At 40.8% G+C, this 23,125-nt stretch overlaps 1 protein-coding gene across 2 annotated transcripts in view; it reads left to right on the top strand.

Moving 5' to 3' along the window:
- Positions 1–23,125, top strand: part of hm13 (histocompatibility (minor) 13) — a 74,705-nt gene that overhangs the window by 33,339 nt on the left and 18,241 nt on the right. For both annotated transcript variants that reach the window (XM_072556289.1, XM_072556290.1), the window contains exons 8-11: positions 3,341–3,424; positions 10,924–10,960; positions 11,667–11,769; positions 13,149–13,234. In XM_072556289.1, the coding sequence (XP_072412390.1) occupies positions 3,341–3,424; positions 10,924–10,960; positions 11,667–11,769; positions 13,149–13,234 (310 nt within the window). The remainder of the gene's footprint in view (positions 1–3,340; positions 3,425–10,923; positions 10,961–11,666; positions 11,770–13,148; positions 13,235–23,125) is intronic.

Raw genomic sequence — 23,125 nt, 5'->3', positions numbered from 1 at the left:
ATGAATTCTAACACACCACTTCAAAGCAGTTTCTAAATTGTATTTCAGAGCAACATTATCAAAGCTGCACAACATACACCCTGTAGAGGGAGCTGTGCCACACTGGAATCAATATGGTTCAATTTAATATTTGCCAGATTCTCCTTTTCCTGGATTTAAAATTTACTATTATGCTGTATTTCACGGAAGTAATCAGGTTTGCCCAAAACGCTGAATGGAATTTTGGTCAGGTTAAAAGAAATGTGGCTATTATGAAAAAATTAGGTGCACTTGATGTCAGCTTGTGTATAATAAACGTACTTGTAGCTACTTCTCTCTCTCAAATTATTGCAGCTCGTCAGCTGGTAAAAGCGCCACTTGTGGTGCAGGGAAAATATCTACCTTTAGCACTTTTTCTGGCCCATAGACTTGCTCCACAGCTAGAAGTGTTGTACTCCTGTCAACAGGTATGAGGTGACTATGGCAAAAGTGGACTGAAGGCACACTCTTGGTATAGAAAGTTCTGTGCTTGTCAGGAATTGGGCTTTTTTTAAAATTGAATTTGGATGATTAAGATATTTTCTAATCAACCTTTATAGAGATATTATTACACAACTTTGGAACAGGTGCAACTTGAGCCCAACCTCCTGGCCCAGAGCTGAACCTGAACATTTAGTTTCCCTATTCACGACTTGTTTGCTGTGTACAATTCTGTGCCATATGTCAAATTCAATTATGTTGGCCATTATGAATCTTGTCCTTCTGTAAATTTAGCCCTGATGTTGAAATCTCTCGCGGCCTAATTTGATATAATCTGCATCTTTTGAAATTGAGGGCAGATTGTCAGAACGTAAGTGGCAACAACGTAGCGTATTTTTAAGGTAACAAAATGTTCAGGTTGTAAATATGCTTGCTGAGCTGGTGGGTTTGTTCTCAGACATCTCGTTACCATGCTAGGTCACATCATCAGTGAGCCTCCGTTGAAGCGCTGGTGTTCTCTCCTGCTTACTATTTGAGTGTGGGTCTGTTAAGGTGGGTGACATCATTTCCAGTTCTTTTTCTCAGAGGTTGGTACATGGAGACCAAGTCAATGTATTTATTGATAGAGTTCTGGTTTGAATGCTGAAATGTTGCCCAGTCACAGGAACATTATAGAACAAACTGCATTACTATGGCTGCAGGAGATTAGAGATTGTGAGGGATGAGGCCATGGAAGGAGTGGCAAACACTCGAGAGAAATTTAAAATCTAGGATTTGTTGATGTTGATACGATGAATTGGCAGAATCTAACAGTAGCAATTTTTTTTCTGATGTAGGGCAGCTTTGCATTTGACATTTTTTTAAAAGACAAAAAAAAACAGTGCATTGGAATTGACGATATAAGGGACTTGTTTATAGACAAACTGCTAAAATAAGCCCTTAAGTAGCTGTAATTCATACCTGGATCAGGGCACGATTATTTTGCATTTTTAAACCCTCATAGTTTCTCAGTGGGGATGTGTGCAAGGATATATAATAATTGTAATGACTATCGATTTAAATTTTCATTTTGAATTTGGCATGCTGCAAGCTTTTAAAATGTGATTTATGTAATTATAGTAAATTGCTTCTACGATTCAGGGCCTTAGTGGCTTTATTAGAAGCCCCTGTCTCTCCTACTTCCTCTAAAAGCAAAGGAGAGTTTATAAACAGATATTTTGTTTTTGATCAGTTTGTCTGGGCTGGTAGCCTGCTGCTTACCAATACAGCTGCAAGAGGGCAGAAATAGAAACTGTCAGCAAAATGCCTGTTATTACTGTAGCTGGTGGTTGGATTCCAGATGGCCTGTGGTTGGGCAGTATCACTGCGCACAGCGCGAACTGGAATGAGATTGTCAAAAACAAACATTCCTGTTGTCGGCTGCAGGATACCCCAGCTGCTCTGTATTTATACAGTCTGGCACAAGAATGTACGTAGCATACTGTGAAAGTTTGTTCCTTTATGATAGAGTTTCTATCCCTTCCTCCTCGACCTCAACATTATTACCAAACTTCTCAGTGGCTCAACTAAAGGCACTGACTTGTGGTTTGGGTGTTATCCGCAGGCGCCTGTAGCCCTTCACTAACTCGCCTACAGTGGCGATTCTTCTTTGTTTAATGGCAGTGGTAAGTATTGGCAGGCTATTTGTTTGTGATGAGGGTGGGGGAGAGAATCATCTGAGTATGTGATCCAGTACTTGCCTGACCTCCATTTCTAGCAAGATCGCTAAATAGTCTATGGGAGAAAATGGTCAGACTTTCCCAGTGTCAACCGTAGATCAGATGGTAACAGTATCACCTCGAGTCATACTGTATGGAAACAGACTCTTCGGTTCATCCATGTTCGCAAACTAAACTAGGCCCAGCTGCCTGCGTTTGGCTCGTGTCCCTCCAAACCATCCAAATATCTTTTAAATATTGTAAAGTACTTGCATCCACCACTTTCTCTAGCAGTTCATTCCATATGAACCAGTGTTTTTTTAAAAAGAAGTTTCCCCTCATCTTTTTAAAACTTTCTCCTCTCACATTAAAAATATGCCCCCTAGTTTTGAACTCTTCCCACCCCATGGGAAAAAGACTCTTGTTATTCACTTTTTCTATGTCCGTCATGATTTTATAATCCGCAATGAAGTCACCTTGAACATCCTTCACTCCAATGAAAAAAAGTCCCAGCTTTTCCAGTCTTTTTTTTTAATCTCTCAAACCCTCCATTTCCAGCAGGATCTTGCTGCCTATTCCCCTCTGAATCTGCTCACATCCTACAAAAAGGTTCAAATAAAATATCCAGATTGACCAAAAATTAATGCTTAGGTGCGGACAAATACTGAGAGGACACAGGCTGTGAATGAATATGGACAAGTTTACTGAGTGGGCAAAACTTTCGCTGAAGGAAGATAATGTGAGCAAGAGTGAATCATTTAGCTTGGCTTCTTTTACATATCCTCAGTTTAGGGCACACAAATAAAGGCTGATGCTTCTGTCTAGTCATGAGGGGGATGTTCTGTTTTCTTTTAAATGTGTGACATTTAACCAAAGCCCTGTCTGTCTTCAGGTGGATGTAAAAGATCCCATGGCAGCAGCTTCCAAGAAGAGCTGGGGAGTTAGCCCTCCATGAGCATCACAAGGCAATGGGTTTATCTGGCAGTTATTACATTGTTGGTGGAAACTTGGATGCTGAAGTTGGTTGTTCCCCTTCAACATGAGTTCATTTAATTGGCTGGAAGTCATTTTCCAGTAGTTGTCATTGTAGGTTCCCCTCCCTCCCAACACCCAAGCTTGAAAGGTAAATGGAAAGTTTGCCTTTTCCTTCTGGATTTCATTTTCTGATTTTTTTTTCTTCTTAGTGGTTTTCCCTCAAGATCTTCTGGAGAAAGGACTTGCAGCCAATAATTTTGCAATGCTTGGCTTGGGTGATATTGTCATTCCAGGTAAGAGTGTTCTCCCTGACTGGAAATTCAGTATGTCTCCTACTTTGAAACTGTTTCTCCATCTGACTGGTCAACTTCCAGAGTCATGCCTCTCTTAATTTTAATCTGTAACCCTGAATGTTTGTTTCTGCAGCAAGCTCCAAGATTTTCTTGGAAGGCTAATATTAGAACTTGGATATTCATGCCAAGTGCCACAACGTCAGAGTGGAGTTACAACTCTGAATCCGATTGCCAATTTGACTTGAATGTTAAAGCAAAAGGTGTGAGACTTTGTTCAATCTTGCATTGCTTGCTCTTAGTCCCATCAGGTATAATATGGCTCCTGTCCGATGCAAAACAGGATTCAGATAATACATGAACCTATTAACATTGTAAAGGCTGACAGCTGAACTGATGGATGAGGAAAGATTGAACAGGTTGGGGTCTTTCTTATTCCTCCAGCAGAGTGAGGTTTTTAACATTAAAGGAATCTGACTGAGTAGACACAGATGTCAAAATATTTATAGTTTTGGGGAAGAAACTTTATCTGAAGATTGGCTAGAAGATGGAAAGAGGTGTCATAGATGCATTAAAAGCGAGGCTAAGTAAGTGCACAAGGTAGAAAGGAATAAAAAGTTACGCTGAAATAATTGAGTGAAAAGGGGGTTCAAGCAGAACATGAACCAGTTAGGCAGAATGACTGTGTCCACCATGCATTCTGTGATTTTTCCACTTCCTAGTCTGAAGAATTATACGTGTGAAAGTTGGAATGTGCTGCATGCTTATGAGCTCTTAATGCTCTTGTATGAGAGGAAGTGGACCAGCTGGAATTTTTATGATAATAGTATCATGATGACTAACACTGCGACTAACTTTCAATTCCAGATTTCATTAGTTCATACCAGTTACAGTGATGAGATTCGGTTCAATAAGTCAGGAGTGATGTAAGTGATGGCACGTGTATGAGGTCTGAAGCTCACCTTGGGATCAGCCACAACCCCAAGATTGTAAAAAGGACTGGCTTAATCTGAGTGTTGCCAGGGCAAGGGATGGAGTGTGAAGCTAGGGAATGGAATTGAGAGAGTGGTCTAAAAATGTCATTGTTCAACTAAGCTGCAGGCATGTATTTCTCCTCCGTGTGATACGTTATTGTGATCTGTTACCACATGTTTCACAACTTGCTGCCAAAAAACATCATTTGTTGTGATTTGAGCTGAAGGATTTGAGTTAATTAAAGTAATTGGCTGTCTGTATTTAACCTTGAACTTGAAGCATTCACTGTCTTATTTCTGGAGAGAGGTTGCTTCTAATTACTCACTGATTATCTGCAAATCTGTGCAGATGAGTGAAAAACAAGCTGCTGCTCAAGAGGTGCTGTTTCCAGTCATAGGTAATTGTTGCAACAAAAACCTTGTCAGGGTATTGGAGAATTATTTGCGTACTGCCAGACTATTATCATGGCTAAGGGAGAAAGTTAACTAATTAAAGCAAAATTATTCCCGCTAAATAGCAAGATCTACTTTCTATGTTCTCTTGCCCTGTCCAAGCCATTGCTCTGCCTCATCATTACGGCATTTGTACTCAACGTGATGTGTCTTGACAGATTCTGTTATGGCCAGTTTTAACTATTGGAGCCACAAAGGGTGTATTGTTTCTCATTTCCTTGTGACAGTTCCCCTATCCAGGCTGATTCAGTCATGGATTTTGCAACAGGATACTGGGGTATATCCTGAAGAATATAAGGTTCGCAGTTAAGGAATTGTTGAAACTGTTCAATTCAGCTTTGATGAATTGCATCGCCATCCTTCAGTGATACCATCCCCTTGGCAAAGTGGATTTTGTCCTTTTGACCATTGTCTAGTCAATTAGCCTAGGTGCCTTCAAAAAAAAGCATTACATTTTATGATTGTCAGCATACTGTTAGATCTCAAGGACATTCCCACCACATGTCCTTTTATCTGATGGATTTACCTTTTGGGTATCAAATGGTGAGTTGTTGAAATGCTGCTACTGGACTTTCAATCGAGGATTCTGCTAGCAGGGAGTGGAGTTTGCTAAGTTGGTTCAAGGAGGTCACATTTCAGCATTGCTTTCATCCAACTGACCCTGGTGATGACAACACTCACCCTATCATCTGGCCATGAAAGTCTAGTACAATTGACTTTATCTGATCCCATTGTTCTGGAATTTTGTTTGATGTGTGAGGATGTTTCAGATTGATCGTAAAATGAAATTAGAATGTCTGTTTGGCCTGGCTACTTTTGAGTGGAATAAATTGATCACTTGGGCCATTTGTGGACATTACTCCCCTTCCCTACTCACCTTTTGAGAAGGTGATGGTAAGCTTCCGGATCGTACTATAGTTTATTTCCCGTGCCATTTGGGAGGAGTTCCGGTATTTTAAACCAGCGACACTGGAGGAATGGCAATCTGTTTCCCAGAGAGTAATTGGTTGGGAGAGTAACTTGTAGGTAATGTTCCTATGCATCTGCTGGACTTCTCTTTCTAGATTGTAGTGGTCATTGCCTTGAAAGGTGCTATCTATGGACCCTTGGCAAATTACTTCAATGCATATTGTAGATGGTACGCTCTGCTATTGTGCCGATTGTGGAGGGAGTGAATATGGTGCTATCAAATGGGCTGCTTTATCTTGAAAGGTGCTGAGCTTCCTAATTGTTGGAGCTGCATTTGCAAGTGGCAAGTATTCTATCACATTCCTAACTTGTCACTTTGTGGGTGTAGGTTTGCTTGCTGAGCTGGAAGGTTCATTTTCAGATGTTTTGTCACCATCATCAGTGTAACATCATCAGTGAGCCTCTGGATGAAGCTTTGTCACTTTGTAGATAGTGGACAGGCATTGAGAAGTCAGGAGGTAAATTACTTGCTATAGGATTCCTGACCTCTGACCTGCTCTTGTCGTCACAGTGTTTATATGGCTAGTCTAGTTCTGTTTCTGGTCAATGGTAACCCTCAAGATGTTGTAATTGGGGTATTCAGTGATGGTAATGCCATTGAAGGACATAGGATGATTGTTAGATTCTCTCTATTGTTGGACATGAACATTGCCTGCTACTTGTTTGTCATGAATGCTACTTGCCACTTGTCAGCCCAAACCTGGATATTTCACAGGTCTTGCTGCATTTGGACTTTGACTGCTTCAATATCTGAGGAATTGTCAATGGTGCTCAGCATTGTTGATCAACTGTGAGCATCTCCACTTCAGACGTTTATAGTAAAGGAAAGGTCACTGATTAAACAGCTGAAAATGGTTGGGCCTGCGAGACTGCTCTGCAGAGCTCCTGCAGAGATACCCTGCAAGTTGATATGACTGACATCCACAACCACAGCAACCTTACTTTGTACCAGGCATAACCAGCAGAACATTTTCATCCCTGATTCTTGTTGACACCCGTTGTGCGAGAGCTACTTGATGTCACCCTGTGTCAAATGCAACTTTGATATCAAGAATAGTCGCTCTCACCTCCCCCTGAAATTCAGTTCTTTTGTTCATGTTTGAACTCAGGCTGTAGTGAGGTCAGGAGTCAAGTGATTCAGGCAATACCCAAGCTCCGTGTCAGTGAGCAGGTTATTGCTATGTAGGTGCTGCTTGATAGCACTGAGTGATGAGAAGTAGGAAGTGAAAATCTTGAGGTTTAATTGTTTCTATGGACAGCTGTTGTTTCTAATTTCCACCAATGTACTATTGAGAAAAAATGCAAGGTCATCAGATTTGCAGCTGATAGAACATAGCACATCTCAGGAATAGGCCCTTCAGCCATGATGTTGTGCTGAACATGACGCCAAATGAAGTTAATCCTTTCTGCCTGCCTTTAGTTCATATTCCTCAGTTGTTTTGCATTTTTGTGTGCTTATCTAAAAGTCTTTTAAAGGTCCCTATCGTATCTGCCTCCACCACCACCCCTGGCAGCATGTTCCAGGTTCCTATCACTGTGTAAAATAAACACTTGCCCCTAACATCTCCTTTGAACTTTCCCCCCTCACCTTTAAATGCATGCCCCCTAATTTTAGACATTTCAACTCTGGGAAGATTATTCTGACCATCAACCCTGTCTATACATCTCATAATTTGATCGATTTCTATTAAGTCTCCCATCTGCCTACACCACTCCACAGAAAGCAATCCAAGTTTTTCTATCCTTATAGCTCATACCCTCTAATCTTTGCACCCCCTGCAAGGCCTCCACAGCCTTCCGGTAATGTGGCGCCCAGAATTGAACACAATACGACAAGTGTGGCCTAACCAAAGTCTTATAAAGTTGCAACATGACATCTTAATTCTGGTACTCAATTCCCCAACACGTGAAAGCTAGCGTGCAGTACGCCTTCTTTACCACCCTACCTACTTATGTGATAAACTGGAAATGCAACAGAAACTGAGGAAGCATCGTGATTTGGACAAATATGCAAATGGGAGAAATAATTGCAAGTTAAATTTCATGTAAATAATCGTGCAATACTTCAAAAAAAATGAAGTGGATAACGACTTAATGGTGTTGAAGTAGCTAAGAGTCGAGTTGATATAAGATTTCATGGCTGTTTCTATTTGCTCTGTGCTGATAAACATGTAAGAACAGCATGGATTTGTTGGAGACTAATAGTGAATTTATTTGGGAATACATGTTTCCCACACTGGAATGGCCATTATTCATGCCCAAAAAGTGAATACATAATGGAATTTGCAGCATTGTTTCATGTCAAAGACTGTGGTGCTGGAAAAGCACAGCCAGTCAGGCAGCATCTGAGGAGCAGTAGAGTCAACGTTTTGGGCATGAGCCCTTCATCAGGAATCTCATATACAGAGGCTCTTTCTTATGTTCTTTCACAGGATGTAGATGTCCCTGGGAGATTATTTATTGCCCTCGACAGAGATGGTGCGACACCTTCACTGCAGCCCATCTGGTGCGGTTGCATGATGGTGGGGAGTATGCTGCAGGAGTTTGACCCAATGATAGAGAGATACATGTCTAGCAGTTTGTGCCTTCTTCTAGATGCATTTCAATAATTCACCAAGATTTTTTGACAACACCTTCCAAACCCACAACCTCTCCCAGCTAAAAGGGCAATGACAGCAGATACATGTGTATGCCACCACCAGCTATAGGTTCTCCTCCAAACCACATGCATCCTTACTTGCAACTGGAGCCGTTCTTTCACTATTGCTGGAACAACTACTTGTGAATAACACGCCTCACTGTAGATGTACCAACTCCCCATTGACTCCAGTAGTTCCAGAAGCAATAGGGATTGACAGTAAAATGCTAGCTTCGCCAGCGATACCAAATCAGGGAGTGAAGTTTTTTAAATGGCCAGTTTCTAACCAATGCTAAGCCTCAGGATGCTGATATTGGGGGATTTGGAGGTGGTAATGTCATTGAATATCAGGAAGTGATTGTTAAATTCTCTTTGAGCTATGGTAATTGCCTATCGCTTCTGTAGCATGAATGTTGCTTTCTATTTCTCAGCCAACATCAGCTGCTGTCACGCGTGAACTTTGCATGCTTCAGTGGCTGAAGCGTTTTTCTGGGACTCCTTGATATAACACTACATTAAGTCTGGCTTTGACACCAAGGGCAGTTACTTACCTCCCGTCCCCTCTAAACGTTACCTCTATTAGGTCCTGGGCTATAATGAGTTTAGGAGCTGAGGTTCTATTGGAACTCAACCTGCTCATTGGTATTTAGTTTATCACTGTGTATGGGCTACTCGATAGGACTGATGATGGCATCTTCCTTCACTTTGTTGATTGCAAATATTATGGGATGTATTTTGCCAAATTATCTTTATCCTACTTTTTGTGTATAGGATATATCTGGGCAGCGTTCCACATTACTGATAGATGTCAAAGTTGTGGTTGCACTGGAACAGCTCAACAAAGGGGCACGGCTCGTTCTGGAGCACACCTCCTCAGTGCTAATGTTGCAATGTATTCAGGACCCATTGTTTTTTGCAGCATTCAATGCCTTCAACCTTTCTTGTTATCATGTGGAGAGTCAAATTGGCTGTAGGCTATAATCTGTGATGCTGGGGATTATGGGAGGAGGCAAACTTGAATCATCTGCCTGGCACTTCTGGCTGAAGATGGTTGGTTGTAAATGGTTAAGCGTTGTCGTTTTTGAAATGTTGGGCTCCCGAATCCTGGAGAATTGAGATATTGTGAAGCTACCTCCTTCTGTTGGCTGTTTTGATTGTCCTCCAATTTGTGGATGTAACAGAATTGTAGAACTTAAATGTGATAGTTGGTATCAGTATCGAGTGCTTCTGCTGTTTGTTGTGCCAGTCGTCCCTATTGTTGACGTATGAGGCATCAGTTTGCTATGTCAGACCATCTAGCTTCTCCTGGCATGCCCCCTGCACCCTTTGTTGAGCCTGGGTTGTTCCCCTGGCACGATGCTGACAGTAGAGTGGAAGGATATACCGTGTCATGAAGTTACAGATTGTGGGTGAATACAATTATGCTGATGGTTCATAACACCTCATGGCTACCCAAGTTTGTGTTGCTGCATACGTTTGAAATGTGTTCCGTGTAACATGGTGGTAGTGATTATTGGATAATACAAATTTAACATGATCTGGGTGCCAGAAATATCCCAAGGTGAAATTAATTGACTTTAGAGTGATTAAATTCAATGAAATAATGATAAAGTTGATACTAAAGATCAGGATTGTTAATGGATCAGTAGTTATTGAAGAGTTACTTGAAAGGGAATAAGTTGCCATTGTATGGGGGAATGGGACTAAATGCATAGGTCTTTCTAAGAGCTAGCACAGGTTTAGAGGACTTTGAGCTCTGTGTGCTCTCCGATTATTTATCAGGCATTTCTTAATAGAATAGCTACTTAAAACATGGGATACTTCTCTACTCAGTACAATGGAGTTTAAATCATAGACTCAGTTATGTAAAGAAGGGTGATCTTAAGTTCTGAGAAACTTAATTATTGTGTTCAACGGTAGCACTGTGAGCCATAGGAAAGCAATTTGTAATTCCATTGGGGCCACAGTAGTACATTATTATTGAACCTGAGTGTGGGGCTGGGAAAATGATCCCATTTTCCTTCCCTTGAGTTTGTCCAGTGATTCCTGTGGAGGTGACGAGGGTGCATCGGTTGCTGGGGAAATTGTTTGAAATATCCTCTGTAGTTGTATGTCTAATGCTAACCCTCACTATCTCAGCTCAAGGATGAAGAATTGCCTTTTGCAAGAGGTAGCTGAAAGCTTCTATAACTCGTTGAGGTCAAATGTGCAAAAAGTCGAAAACTAAAGAAAAATTATTTGTCTAACTGACTTCAAGCCCAATTGTTGGGGGTAAAGGGATGCTGCTTTAGCCACTTGAACACCCATGTATCTCTGAAGCAATTTACGTATTCAAGTCTGGTGTAGATGACTTAGGTACTTGGTGACCCTTCAGTGTAAAGTTCTTTCCAAGATTAAAGTTACCTCTAATCACATCTCAATTCTATTTTGTGAGCGGAAATTAATTCTGTTTCTTTCCCTAACCTTAGGTATCTTCATTGCTCTTCTACTTCGTTTTGATGTGAGGTAAGCTGTTAAAGTGCATGAATAAACAGAGCGATTCTGACCATATTCAATTCTTTCTTCACCAGGGAAGATTTCTGCCCTATAATTGAATTAATTTTGGATTTTCAGTTTGTTAATCCTCATAAAACTGAACCACACTATCAGTTACCCTAAATATAAAGTAGTGGAGCTGGAAAGAGCGAGTTTAGGTTTTAAAGGAAGATATTTACAGCTTAAAGGAGGTAGATATTGCCAAAAGTAGCAATGTTTTAACTGTAACTAGAAAGAGACTGAGAGTTGGCAAGTTCTTGTGTGTGTATGGCTAATCATCTAGCCTACACATCCCTGTACACTGCAGGCGATCTAGCATGGCCTTTCCACCCAACCTGCACATCTTTAGACCATGGGAAGAAACTGGACCACCTGGCAGAGAAACACTCAGACATGGAGAGAACTTGCAAACTCCATACAGACAGTCACCCAAGATTACAATTGAATCTGGGTACCTGGCAGTGGTAACCACTGTACCACCCTAAATTTGTAAATGTGACTTATTCTTTATATTCATTCTTACGGGCTACCAACTAGTTTGATGAGAATTTTGTACTGAAATTGAGATCAAAATTGTCAGATCAAAATTCTGCCGAGTATAATCGGTACAATTTGCAGGATTTGCTAATCTGTTTCTTTTTTTTTAATCCCCGATCTCTTGTCCCTTCTGGCCTAGTTTGAAGAAGAACAGCCGGACGTACTTCTACACTAGCTTCTTCGCTTATGTCTTTGGTCTTGGACTTACCATTTATGTAATGCACACTTTCAAGCATGCTCAGGTGAGATGTGCTTAATGGCCTTCTACTTTCAAGCTTTTAATTCTAGTTGCATTAACTCAGTTGTTTGCGATTTTTGCATCCTGTGTCGATTGCTGCATTGTTAACTTAACTTCAACTTTTATTGTCATCCTATGACAGATCACTAACACATCCTGTCAAGCGTGTCACTACTGATCTTGTTTTCTACCTGAAACCACCTACTCTGTCTCAAGTTGTCAGTCTTCCTCAGGCCATGTTATTGGATGAAGTGTAGACATTGAGAGAACTGTATTTCAGTTTGGATTCGTGTTTAGCACTTCACTTCTTTCGCTCTTTGTTCACAATCGTCATTCTAGGTTCAGCATATTTAACAGCAAATAGGGATTTTATTCCTTGCTGTTGCTTCCTTCCACATTACTTTCTTGTTGTTAGATATTCAGGTGAGCCTATAAGTTTTTTTTAGGTATATTGATACTGCAAAGCAGCATTTAAAACATGTACAAAGATGTTACTGAGACGAGAGGGTTTGAGCTTTAAGCCAAGGCTGGATGGACTGACTTCTTTCCCTGGATCGTTGGAGCTGAGGAGTGACCTTTTGAGGTTTATTAAACCATGAGGGGCGTAAATAAGGTGAATAACAAGGTTTTTTCCCCCAGGGTAGGGGAGTCCAAAGCTAGAGGGGATAGGTTAAAGGTGAGGAGGGAAAGATTTAAAGGGACCTGAGGGGCCTTTTTTGTACAGAGGGTGGCGCATATATGGAACACATTGCCAGAGAAAGTGATGGAGGCTGGTACAACTATAACATTTTAAAGACATTTGGATAGGCAAGGTTTCGAAGGAAATGGGTCAAACGTGGACAAATGGACTAATGCAGTTTAGGAAACCTGGTTGGCACAGATGAGTTGGTGCGAAGTGTCTGTGTTGTGTGCCTCTATCTTGCATGCTGACAAAAATAGGAGGCATATATTGGGGGTGGGATTTTTTTCCCAGTACCTATTTGCCACCTAGAAATTGTCTAAGAATTTATTGGGATAAATTGACTTTAACTTTGCGGGTCTCTGTCCGAATAGAGTTTTATTTTTGTTCGATAAGCAGCATCACATTGACCCAAACCCATTTAACTTCTCGAAGGTAGCCACAGCAAGGAATAAAATCTCCAGCATCAATAAGTGCTGTTCAATTCTGTTTTGCAAGGCCTGCTTTCCAGGAAAGTGAACCGCTCTTATTGCGAAATGTGATTGAATCCAAATTGACTTGAAAATATTTGTGCAAACCAAGTTTCATTGTGCAGTAGCATAAACCTCACTAAGAGTACTCTATTCTGTATGTGTTACTATTTGGCTTAAACTATGGATGTCGAGGATGTAAAGTTTTCTTTCGTTCTTGCTTTTAATTGTCAGCCTGCTCTACTGTACCTGGTACCTGCCTGCATTGGATTCCCAGTTACTGTTGCTCTGGTTAAGGGAGAACTTACTGAAATGTTCAGGTAAGAGTTTGCATTGTACTGTAATAGCTGAAGAATGCAGCGCACACAGAATGTTGGCTGAGGTGTACTCAATGGCCACACGTATTTTTCTGTGTGGTTCTGTATTCTCTTGAACAAAATTACTTGGTCAGTTCTGATTTCTGTGTGAGACAACATTTTGGTATTGTATATATACAAGGCACGCTTGTGTCCTATGCAAATTGAAAGCTTATTTCTGTTTTACCAAAATTATGTTTCACTGTCATTTATGGAGGATTACCTGGAATTTTATCACAAATATAGAGAATATTAAGAGTTTCGGAACCATGTAGCTGCAAATTTTAATACATATTTGAATTTGCCACTCCCTATGGAACTTCACTTGAATTCCCTTAACGTTTTGCATGCTTCCAAGTGACTATCCTCTATGTAAAGGCAAATAATTTACAAACTGACATGACAGCATTATGGCAAAATGAGTTTCACTTAAATCACTTCATTTATGGAGTCTTTGCCAAAATATTATCCTGTAATGATATTGATCAGCTCAGTTAGCTAAATGACTACAGTGCCTGGTGGCAAATAAAGTCAGTAACACAGATTCTGTGTCCCTGACCAGCTGTGGTAGTTCATGGAGTCCTGACTCTTCACCCTACCCCTTGCATGTGGAGTGGTTACTTCAAACTGTAAAAACTATTTGTCTCGAATGAGGAGATATGCCCATGATCCTTTGGACTATGGCTCTTTATGTCCTGTACAGAATATCCTCTGAGACAATCTTGTATTATAAAGCAGATACTTCTGATGCACTGATGGACATTTATATCACAGAAGGAGATCATTGGACTCATTGTGTTATTACAGCAAATATCAGGCCAGGTTGTTGCTTTTGGTAAATCTGAAGTCACGTGCATAATATCTCTGACACACTGGTATCTGTGGGACAGTCTGGTTTGCATCGTTTAACAGGGCATACCTCAGTACAGAGGAACCTCGATTATCCAAAGGGCACAAGTGGGGAGTATTTTGTTTGGTTAATGGAATTCTGGATAATCGAATGCCAGTTAACATAATTTAGCTGAGCATCGGAACCTTGCTATCTTGCCAGATAATCCGATATTCTGTAACTGAATTCCGGGAAATAGAGGTTCCTCAGTATATCGAGCATTGGAATAAAGTCATATGATGCTGAAGTTAATAACTTCTCCAACAGTCCAATGAACCATCTACAGTTGCTGAGGTACTGCCTAAACAAACTAATGTTGCTGCTTCATATTTAAGTTTTAGGTTTTTAACATAATGACAGGAATGGCCTTAGCCGCTCTGGTGTTGAGGTTGGGTTGGAGACATCTGGGTCCCACTCTAAATCCTTTTCTACTTAAAATGTGCACGAATGTGCTGGATGAAGATTGAATCAGGCATAAATAGGATCCCCTCTTCAGTCATTCAGTCAAGTGGCCAACCAATGAATACTGAACCTGTTCCAGGTCATTTAAGGGACAGTTCAAGGGGGATATGCAGAACTTTGCCACTCGTCATTAACGAGGAGTAATATTCATAATTGTGCAGAAGGGAGGATAGGTGGCACTGGTCAGTAATTGTCACTGCTGCAGTTTTGAAACCTTACTAGTGCAGCGTTGATGTGTTTGCAGCTTCTTTATTCAATCATTTCACCCCTGGCCTTGTCATTTGAGAAGTTTACTAAACAGTACTAATCTCTATGTTGAGGGTACCTATTTAGTTTTGTTTATTAAAATTATTCGGGTGGGTTGTGTTTGAGGGAGACAGAAGTACATTACGAAGTGCAGCATTCATTAAGGTATCAACCCAATGTCTTGTCTAGAGGACCTAGGCATTCATTCATTGAGTTTTCTTTCAATTTTTGAACAGCCAACAGAATAAATGTGTTGGTCTGTGAAGTTACTGAGGAGATGTTATCTCTTTGTTTACCAGGTTGGCACTGTTAGGTTTGTCAATCTGATAATGGAGAGAGGGGAGAACTGCTCCTACTTTAAGCATGCTTAATTATTTTTCTTCCTCTGTTTAGGAATGTTACTGGGCAAAATCACACTGAAAGCATGCTGAATTACTCTTATTTTTGTCCATCAAATGCTATCCTGTTAGCTCTGCATTGATTTATTTCCCGACCAAGAGAGACAGCGAGGCTCTGTTGTCTTAACAATAAAATAACAAGGACATGTGCATGTATAAAACCATTTAGAGTCATAGAGATACACAGCATGGAAACAGTTCCTTCGGTCCAACCTGTGCATGCCGACCAGATATCCCCACCCAATCTAGTCCCAACTGCCAGCACTTGGCACATATCTCTCCAAACCCTTCCTATTCATATACCCATCCATATGCCTCTTAAATGTTGCAATTGTACCAGCCTCCACTACTTCCTCTGGTAGCTCATTCCATACCCGTACCACCCTCTGTGTGAAAACGTTGCCCTGTAGGTCTCTTTTATATCTTGCCCCTCTTGCCCTAAACATATGCCCTCCAGTTCTGGACCCCACCACCCCAGGGAAAAGACTTTGCCTATTTACTCTATCCATGTCCACATAATTTTGTTAACCCCAAAAGGTCAGCCCTCAGTCTCCAACATTCCAGGGAAAACAGCCTGTTCAGCCTCTCCCTATAGCTCAAATCCTCCAACCCTGGTAACATCCTTGTAAATCTTTTCTGAACCCTTTCAAGTTCCACAACATCTTTCCGATAGGAAGGAGACCAGAATTGCATGCAATATTTCAAAAGTGGCCTAACCAATGTCCTGTACAGCCGCAACATGACATCCCAACCTCTGTACTCCCTACTCTGACCAATAAAGGAAAGCATACCAAACGCCGCCTTCACTATCCTATCTACCTGCGACTCCACTTTCAAGGAGCTATGAACCTGCGCTCCAAGGTCTCTTTGTTCAGCAACACTCCCTAGCACCTTACCATTAAGTGTATAAGTCCTGCTAAGATTTGCTTTCCCAAAAAGCAGCACCTCGCATTTATCTGAATTAAACTCCATCTGCCACTTCTCAGCCCATTGGCCCATCTGATCAAGATCCTGTTGTAATCTGAGGTAACCCTCTTCGCTGTCCACTACACCTCCAATTTTGGTGTCATCTGCAAACTTTCCAACTGTATCTCTTATGCTCGCATCCAAATCATTTATGTAAATGACAAAAAGTAGAGGACCCAGCACCGATCCTTGTGGCACTCCACTGGTCACAGGCCTCCAGTCTGAAAAACAACCCTCCACCACCACCCTCTGTCTTCCACCTTTGTGCCAGTTCTGTATCCAAATGTCTAGTTCTCCCTTTATTCCATGAGATCTGACCTTGCTGGCCAGTCTCCCGTGGGGATCCTTGTCGAATGTCTTGCTGAGGTCCACATAGATCACATCTACCGCTCTGCCCTCATCAATCCTCTTTATCTCCTCAAAAAACTCAATCAAGGTTGTGAGACATGATTTCCCACGCACAAAGCCATGTTGACGATCTCGAATCAGGCCTTGCCTTTCCAAATGCATATACATTTAATGATTGCTAGTGAATTTTCTGCATGCATGGCACTTGAAACACTGAGAACAAGCTACATTTCTAAAATGCTAATTTCCTAAGATTAAAACGGTTAGATTTCAGCCTGCATTTATGAGATCAGACAAAGCAGAGGAGTACTTTCTACTCGAATTGCTTGCTATATGTCTTTCTCAACTTATGGTTCCAAAAATACAGGCTGCTTGTACTGAAATATCATCAAATTTGTTGCCTTGCAGAGCTCACCACAGACTCTGTGCCCAGCCGCTAGTGTTTTTCTGCAATAATGCTTTTTCTGAGATTAGACTCCTCCTGACTAGCTCTCAAGCCAGTATGAAGTTGTAAGAAGCAGAATCAGTGGCAGGTCTCCGTGTGGCAACGAATTTAATGCTTCAATCCAGGTACCATGTTCTTGTGTTTTTCTTTTTAAAAAAAGGATGGAAAACATTTAGAATAGAAAATACTCTTTTCTATTTGTCTTTGCCGTAGACTTTCCTTCCCCTTTCAATACACTGTTAATGATGTGCATTGCCGTGGAGTTTGCCATCCCAATGTACTAACAGGGTCTTAGAATTTTTCTCAAGGCTCCAAAGTGTATATTTAATTTCCTAACCATGTAATTCCTCAAATGTGCACGTGCATACATGGGTGTGCATGCACCCTGAGTTACTCAATGTTTTGAGTCATTCTGTGTGTGCCCTGACGGTTTGGGAGGCAGGATAGGAGTGTGGAGTATTTGAAATTCCAAGAACCTAAGGGAGAGAGCTGTGCCATTTGAAGCCATGAGGCTGCTTTACCATTCAGTAGGATCGTGGCTAATCTGATTGTGGCATCAGTTTCACTTTCCTGCCTGCCCCTGTGACCTTTGACTCTCTGTTGATCAAATCTCTCACGTTGAACAACATGTCTGTCTGTAGAAGAGAATTCCATAGAGTAATGACCCTTGGAAGAAAATCCTCTGTCTTAACTTAGACTTGGTTTTATTTTAAAACTGTGCCCCTCGTCCTGTATTCCCCAGGTGAGAAAACATCCTCTCAGAATCCACCCTGTCAAGTCCACTCGCAATCTTGCGTTTCAAGATAAATATCTCTCATTCTTCAAATCTTAAATATATATTCACTCTGCTCCACATCATCCCTCCTTGGGAAAGATATCCAAATCTGTATGCATTACTGTAGGTGAAGTCTCACTAATGCTCTGTACTGTCGTAGCAAGACTTGCATACTTAAGTCCTTTTGCAATAAAGGCCAAGATTCCATTTACCTTCCTGAGTGTTTGCTGTACCTGCATTCTGACTTTGTGATTCATTACAAGTGACACTAGTTGTGTTGAACATTAAAATCTGTTGCCATTGGCCCCAAAATGTAGGATTCTAGTCTTGAGTCTTGTAAATCAGTAACACACACGCTCTCTCTCTCTCTCTCTCTCTCTCTCTCTCTCTCTCTCTCTCTCTCTCTCTCCCCCCCACACACACACAGTGTGTTCCCCACTATGTGCAGAATTAGCAGGTGTTTTTGTGGTGTACAGTTTACATAGGAACATGACATGTTCCACCTCATGATTATCCACCTCAGTGCTATATTCCTGTTCTAACTCTGTATCCTTTGAGTGTTATGATGTGCCAAGGGCATGTTAGTAAACTGACACTTGCTTTTATCACTCAAGGTAGAGGTAACAAAATCAGGGAAGTCATGTTAGAGTGATGTTGTCATTAATCCAATAACTGTCATTCTCTGTCTTGGATATACTCAACAACTGAGTTTCCACAACTCTCTGAATTAGAGAATTCCAATGATTCCCTACCCTCTGAGTGAAGAGGTTCCTCTTCATCTCAGCCTTTTAAATGGCTTGCCCTTATTCAGAGATTGTCTCTCCTGCTCTAGAATCCTCAGTTAGGGGAAAGGTCTTTCCTGAATCCATTCTGTCTGCCCCTTTCAAAATTTAAATCTGAGATCAAACCTCTCATTCTTTGAAACAAAGAATAGAAAAATCGAAAATTGTTGTGGAACAGAAGACAGCTATTTGGCCTACTGTTGCTCCTCAATCTTTCCTAGAAGGGCAGTCCCACCACCCCATAAATCATCAGTCTGATAAATATCTGCTGCACTCCTTCCATAGAAAGCATATCCTTCCTTAGACAAGTGGACCAGAGCTGCATATTGTACTCCAGGTGTGGTCTCACCAGTGTTTTATATGATTTAAGCAAGACGTCTTTGTTTCTGTATGCAAATCCTTATAGGATAACGGTTAACATACTGTTTACCTTTTAAATTGTTAGCTGAATCTGCATGCTAGCTTCTCAGAACAAGGACAGCTGGACCCTTCAGCTTTGAACACTTTCCAATCTCTCGCCGTTTAAAAAGGATTTTGTAGCTTTGTCTCTCCTTCCAAAGTGGATGACCTTTCACTTGTCCACATTTCATTCCATCTGTCATGCGTTTTGCCCACTCAGCCTGTCTAAACCCTTTTGAAGTCTGTTTGCATCCTCCTCTGATTGTCACCAAGTTTTGTATCATCTGCAAACTTGGAAGAATTATAGTTGGTCCCTACATTTAAGTCACTGATACAGATTGTGAACAGGTCGGGCCCAAGCGCTGATCTTTGCAGTTCCGAACTGGTCGCAACCTTTGAAAGTGACCCATATATTTCTAAACTTATTTTCCACCTATTAACCAATACGCTGGTCAGTTAGTGCAGTTGGTTGGACGGCTGGTTTGCAATTCAGTGATGCCAAAAGTACAGATGCAATTCCCGCACTGGCTGAGGTCATCGTGAAGGATGCACCTTCTCAACTTCGCTGTTCACCTAAGATATAGTGACCCGCGACTTAAACTCACTACCTGTCATCTGTAATGAGAGCAGTCCCATGGTTTTCTGGGACCAAGGCAGTTTACCTTTATCAACCAATTCTCATTCAACACTAGTGTAATACCTCAATTTTAATGCTTTGATTGCTTTCTAACCTCCTGAACGGGACTGTATCAAAAATCTTCTGCAAATTCAAATGTGCCAAATCCATTGGTTCTGCCTTACTTACACTGCTAGTAACTCCTCAAAAATAATGCTCAGGTTTGTCAAATTTTCCTTTCATAAATGTATGTTGACTCTGTTAGAATTTTGAAAGATGATCACCAATGTATCCACTACCTCTATAGCCATCTCTTCAAGCGCACTAATGTAAGGTCAGCAAGTCCGAGGATCTGTCTAGTTTCAGCCCCATTGTTACTTGTTAATATTAATTTTTTCAGTTCTCCACTCTTGCTAGACTCTTAGTTATGTCAGGGAGACTTATTCCGTCTTCCTCTGAAGGCAGGTGCAAAGTACTAATTTAGTTTCTCTGTAATTTCTCTCTTCCCTTTTATAAATTGTCTTATTTCTGCCTTTAATTGATCCATATTTGTCTTTGCCAATTTGCTTGTCTTATGTACCTATGGAAGCATTTACCTTTTTTCCTTGTATCTTGCTATTTTATATTCCAGTTCTACACTTTTATCAGTTTCTTGTCTTCCTTTGTTGAAATCGAATTCTTTCAATCCTCAAGGAACTTTTTTTTTGGCAATATTCAAAGAAGTTTATGAATTTATCTTTAACTTTGTTTGTTAGCCATGGCGTGCTCATGTTTCCTAATAGGTATTTTTATCTTTTAAAGTAATGTATATTTTCGAAAACAAAACATTAGTTATTTAAAAACCAGCCATTGCCTATCTGTCTTCAAACCTTTTAATGTATCTTTCCAGTCCATTACAACCAACGTCATCCTCATGCCTTTATAACTGCCTTGTTTAGATTAAAGATATTTCAGTTTGAAGCACATCTTTTTAATGGAACATTCTATCACACAATGATCACTATTCTCTAAAAGTTCATTTACAGCAAAATTATTAATTAGCATTGTCATTACGTAATGCTGGATCTAAAATAACCTCTGCCTTGTTTGGTTCTGAAGCATTTGCTTCTGAAAACTCTTGCAACCACATGCCAGGAACACACTTTCCACAGCATTGGTGCTCATTAGACTTGCCCATTGTAAATTCAAATCACCTATGATTACCTCATTTCCCCTTGTTCCGTGTACCTCCTTTTTTCTGATCTTATAGTGTCCTACTGTTTGGCAGCCTATAAATTCACGTTTGCTGCTCCTTACTGTTTCTTAGCTCCAGCCAAACAGATTCCACATCCTGTTTATCTGGTCAGAGATCCTTTCTCACTAATACACTGATCCTGTCCCTAATTATCAGTAGCATCCCACCTTCTTTTCCTTTCTGCCAATGTCTCCTGAATGTCAGATATTCTTAATATGATGTTCCTAGTCTTGGTAATTAAATCCTACCCTTCTACTTCGAGTGCTAACATTTCATTTGTCTTCATGGGAATGCTCTGTACCTGCAGATCAGGTGTTAAAATTCTCCCGTTTTAATGCTTTCCATAATTCGACCTAGATTAATTCAAGGTTTTGATTTAAAACTTCCAACATTTTCTTTCAGTTCTATTTGAATTTCCTCTTGAGATTCCATCCCCTGATGAACATGTTTAAACCCTCACCAAAAGTACTAGCTAATCTCCCTGCAAAGATATTAGTTCCAGTTATACAATCATACAGTACAGAAGGAGCCCTTTGACCCATCAAGTCAGTCCTGACAAAATTACACTTTCCACACTAGTTCCATGTTCCAGCACTAGGTCCACAGTTTTGAATGTTAGACATTTCTGCGAAAGTGTAATCCACCCTCTTTGTACAGATCCCAGTGCCCTAGAAATTTAAAGCTAGCCCCCTTGAATCATTGTACCAACCATTTGTTCATTTGCTCAATCTTTCCATTTCTGTACATAGTAGCAAGTCGTACTGGGAGCAATCATGCCATTACTGCCTCCTTTTCAACCTTTTTGCCAAGGTCACATAATTCAGGACCTTATCCCATCTTTCAATCAATGTCAATTATGCCAAAATGGCTCCTTACCCTTCCCAAAAGAATATTCTGCAGTTGGTCAGTGACATTGCCTTGTTGGTGTCAGGGTTGAATGTGCCACCCTGGAGTGGCCATATCTATGGCTAAAGGAACCATGTTTCCCCCTCTTTCAGAACCACAGTTTCTCCTCTCCCATCCCCAGATTTATATAGCTAGGGCACTTGTGGTGGCATGAGCTTCCCCTTTCTACACTTGGGGCCATGGCAGTAACTAAAGTGGAAAACCAGTTGGTGAGTGTAATGGACTTGATGGATTCTGCTCTATCAGCCTGGACTTTCTAGACAGCTAAACATTACATGACACCAGGTTATAGTCCAGCAAGTTTATTTGGAGGCACTAGCTTTCAGAGTGCACCTGATGGAGGAGCAGCGCTCTGAAAGCTAGTGCCTCTAAATAAACCTAATGGGCTATAACTTGGTGTTGTGATTTTTAACTTTGTACACCCCAGTCTAACACCAGCACCTCCAAATCGTTTCTAGACAGCGTAATTCCCTCTCTGCCTGCCTAATGTTAATCTGTTTATAGCAGGAAGTTTGACCATGTAGATGCCAAATAAGGTTTTCCACAATCTAGGTGCCAGAATCCTCTGAGTCATATTGCTGACACATACAGTTACTGCTTTGTGTGAATGAAGATCACTTTTGTGAGCTGCTTGTGCCTTTTGGAATTATATTCCAATGAGTCAGTGCCACAGTGGGGGAAAGAAGTAACATGATTTAAAAAGCACTTGTTACTTTGAGGGGAACTATCATTCTCTGAATGAATCTGTAAGAATCTAACTTAATGTGAAAGGCCACAACAGCAAAGAATTCCTCAGCTTGTTGATCATTCGTACTCAGTAGGCCAGCTGCATGGAAAAATTTGTACTCTTGTGTTCCCAGGGAATCGAGGCGCGCTAATGCCAAATGAGCACCTGCTTGTTGCTTTGATGTTTAATTAATCCAGAGACTCAGTTGCACACTGAAGGCGACCATGTTCTGATCCTATAGTGAACACCTGAAATTCAGCCTACAGCTGTTTGCAGATGAAAAACAAGGAGGCATTTTTTTGTTTTGGTTCTCAAACTGCATTGCAACAGCTGAGCAAAATGTTTTTTTTTGCGTTAGAAGAGAGAAATTGAAATCACAGGGTTTATAAGAAGCAGGGACCTGCATCAACAGCCCAGGCATTCTCTCAGTCATGGTTTAAAAATGAGAACCAAGTCGCTTGCTTGCATTCAGATCTGAATTTTAATATGGATTGGTTGGTAATTTTTAGTTAACTTGAGAAACCATCTTATTCAGTCTATCTTTGTTTCACATACAGTGCCTCTACACTGCTTTTGCATCCTGATTATTTTGAGATTTGTTGATAATATCCATATTCCAAACTCAGCATGGCTTGCCAACTTGGCCAGCCTGTTGGAACAGG

The sequence above is a fragment of the Chiloscyllium punctatum genome, chromosome 37, assembly GCF_047496795.1.
Source record: "Chiloscyllium punctatum isolate Juve2018m chromosome 37, sChiPun1.3, whole genome shotgun sequence".
Lineage (NCBI taxonomy): Eukaryota > Metazoa > Chordata > Chondrichthyes > Orectolobiformes > Hemiscylliidae > Chiloscyllium > Chiloscyllium punctatum.
This window is presented reverse-complemented; position numbering and strand designations above follow the sequence as displayed.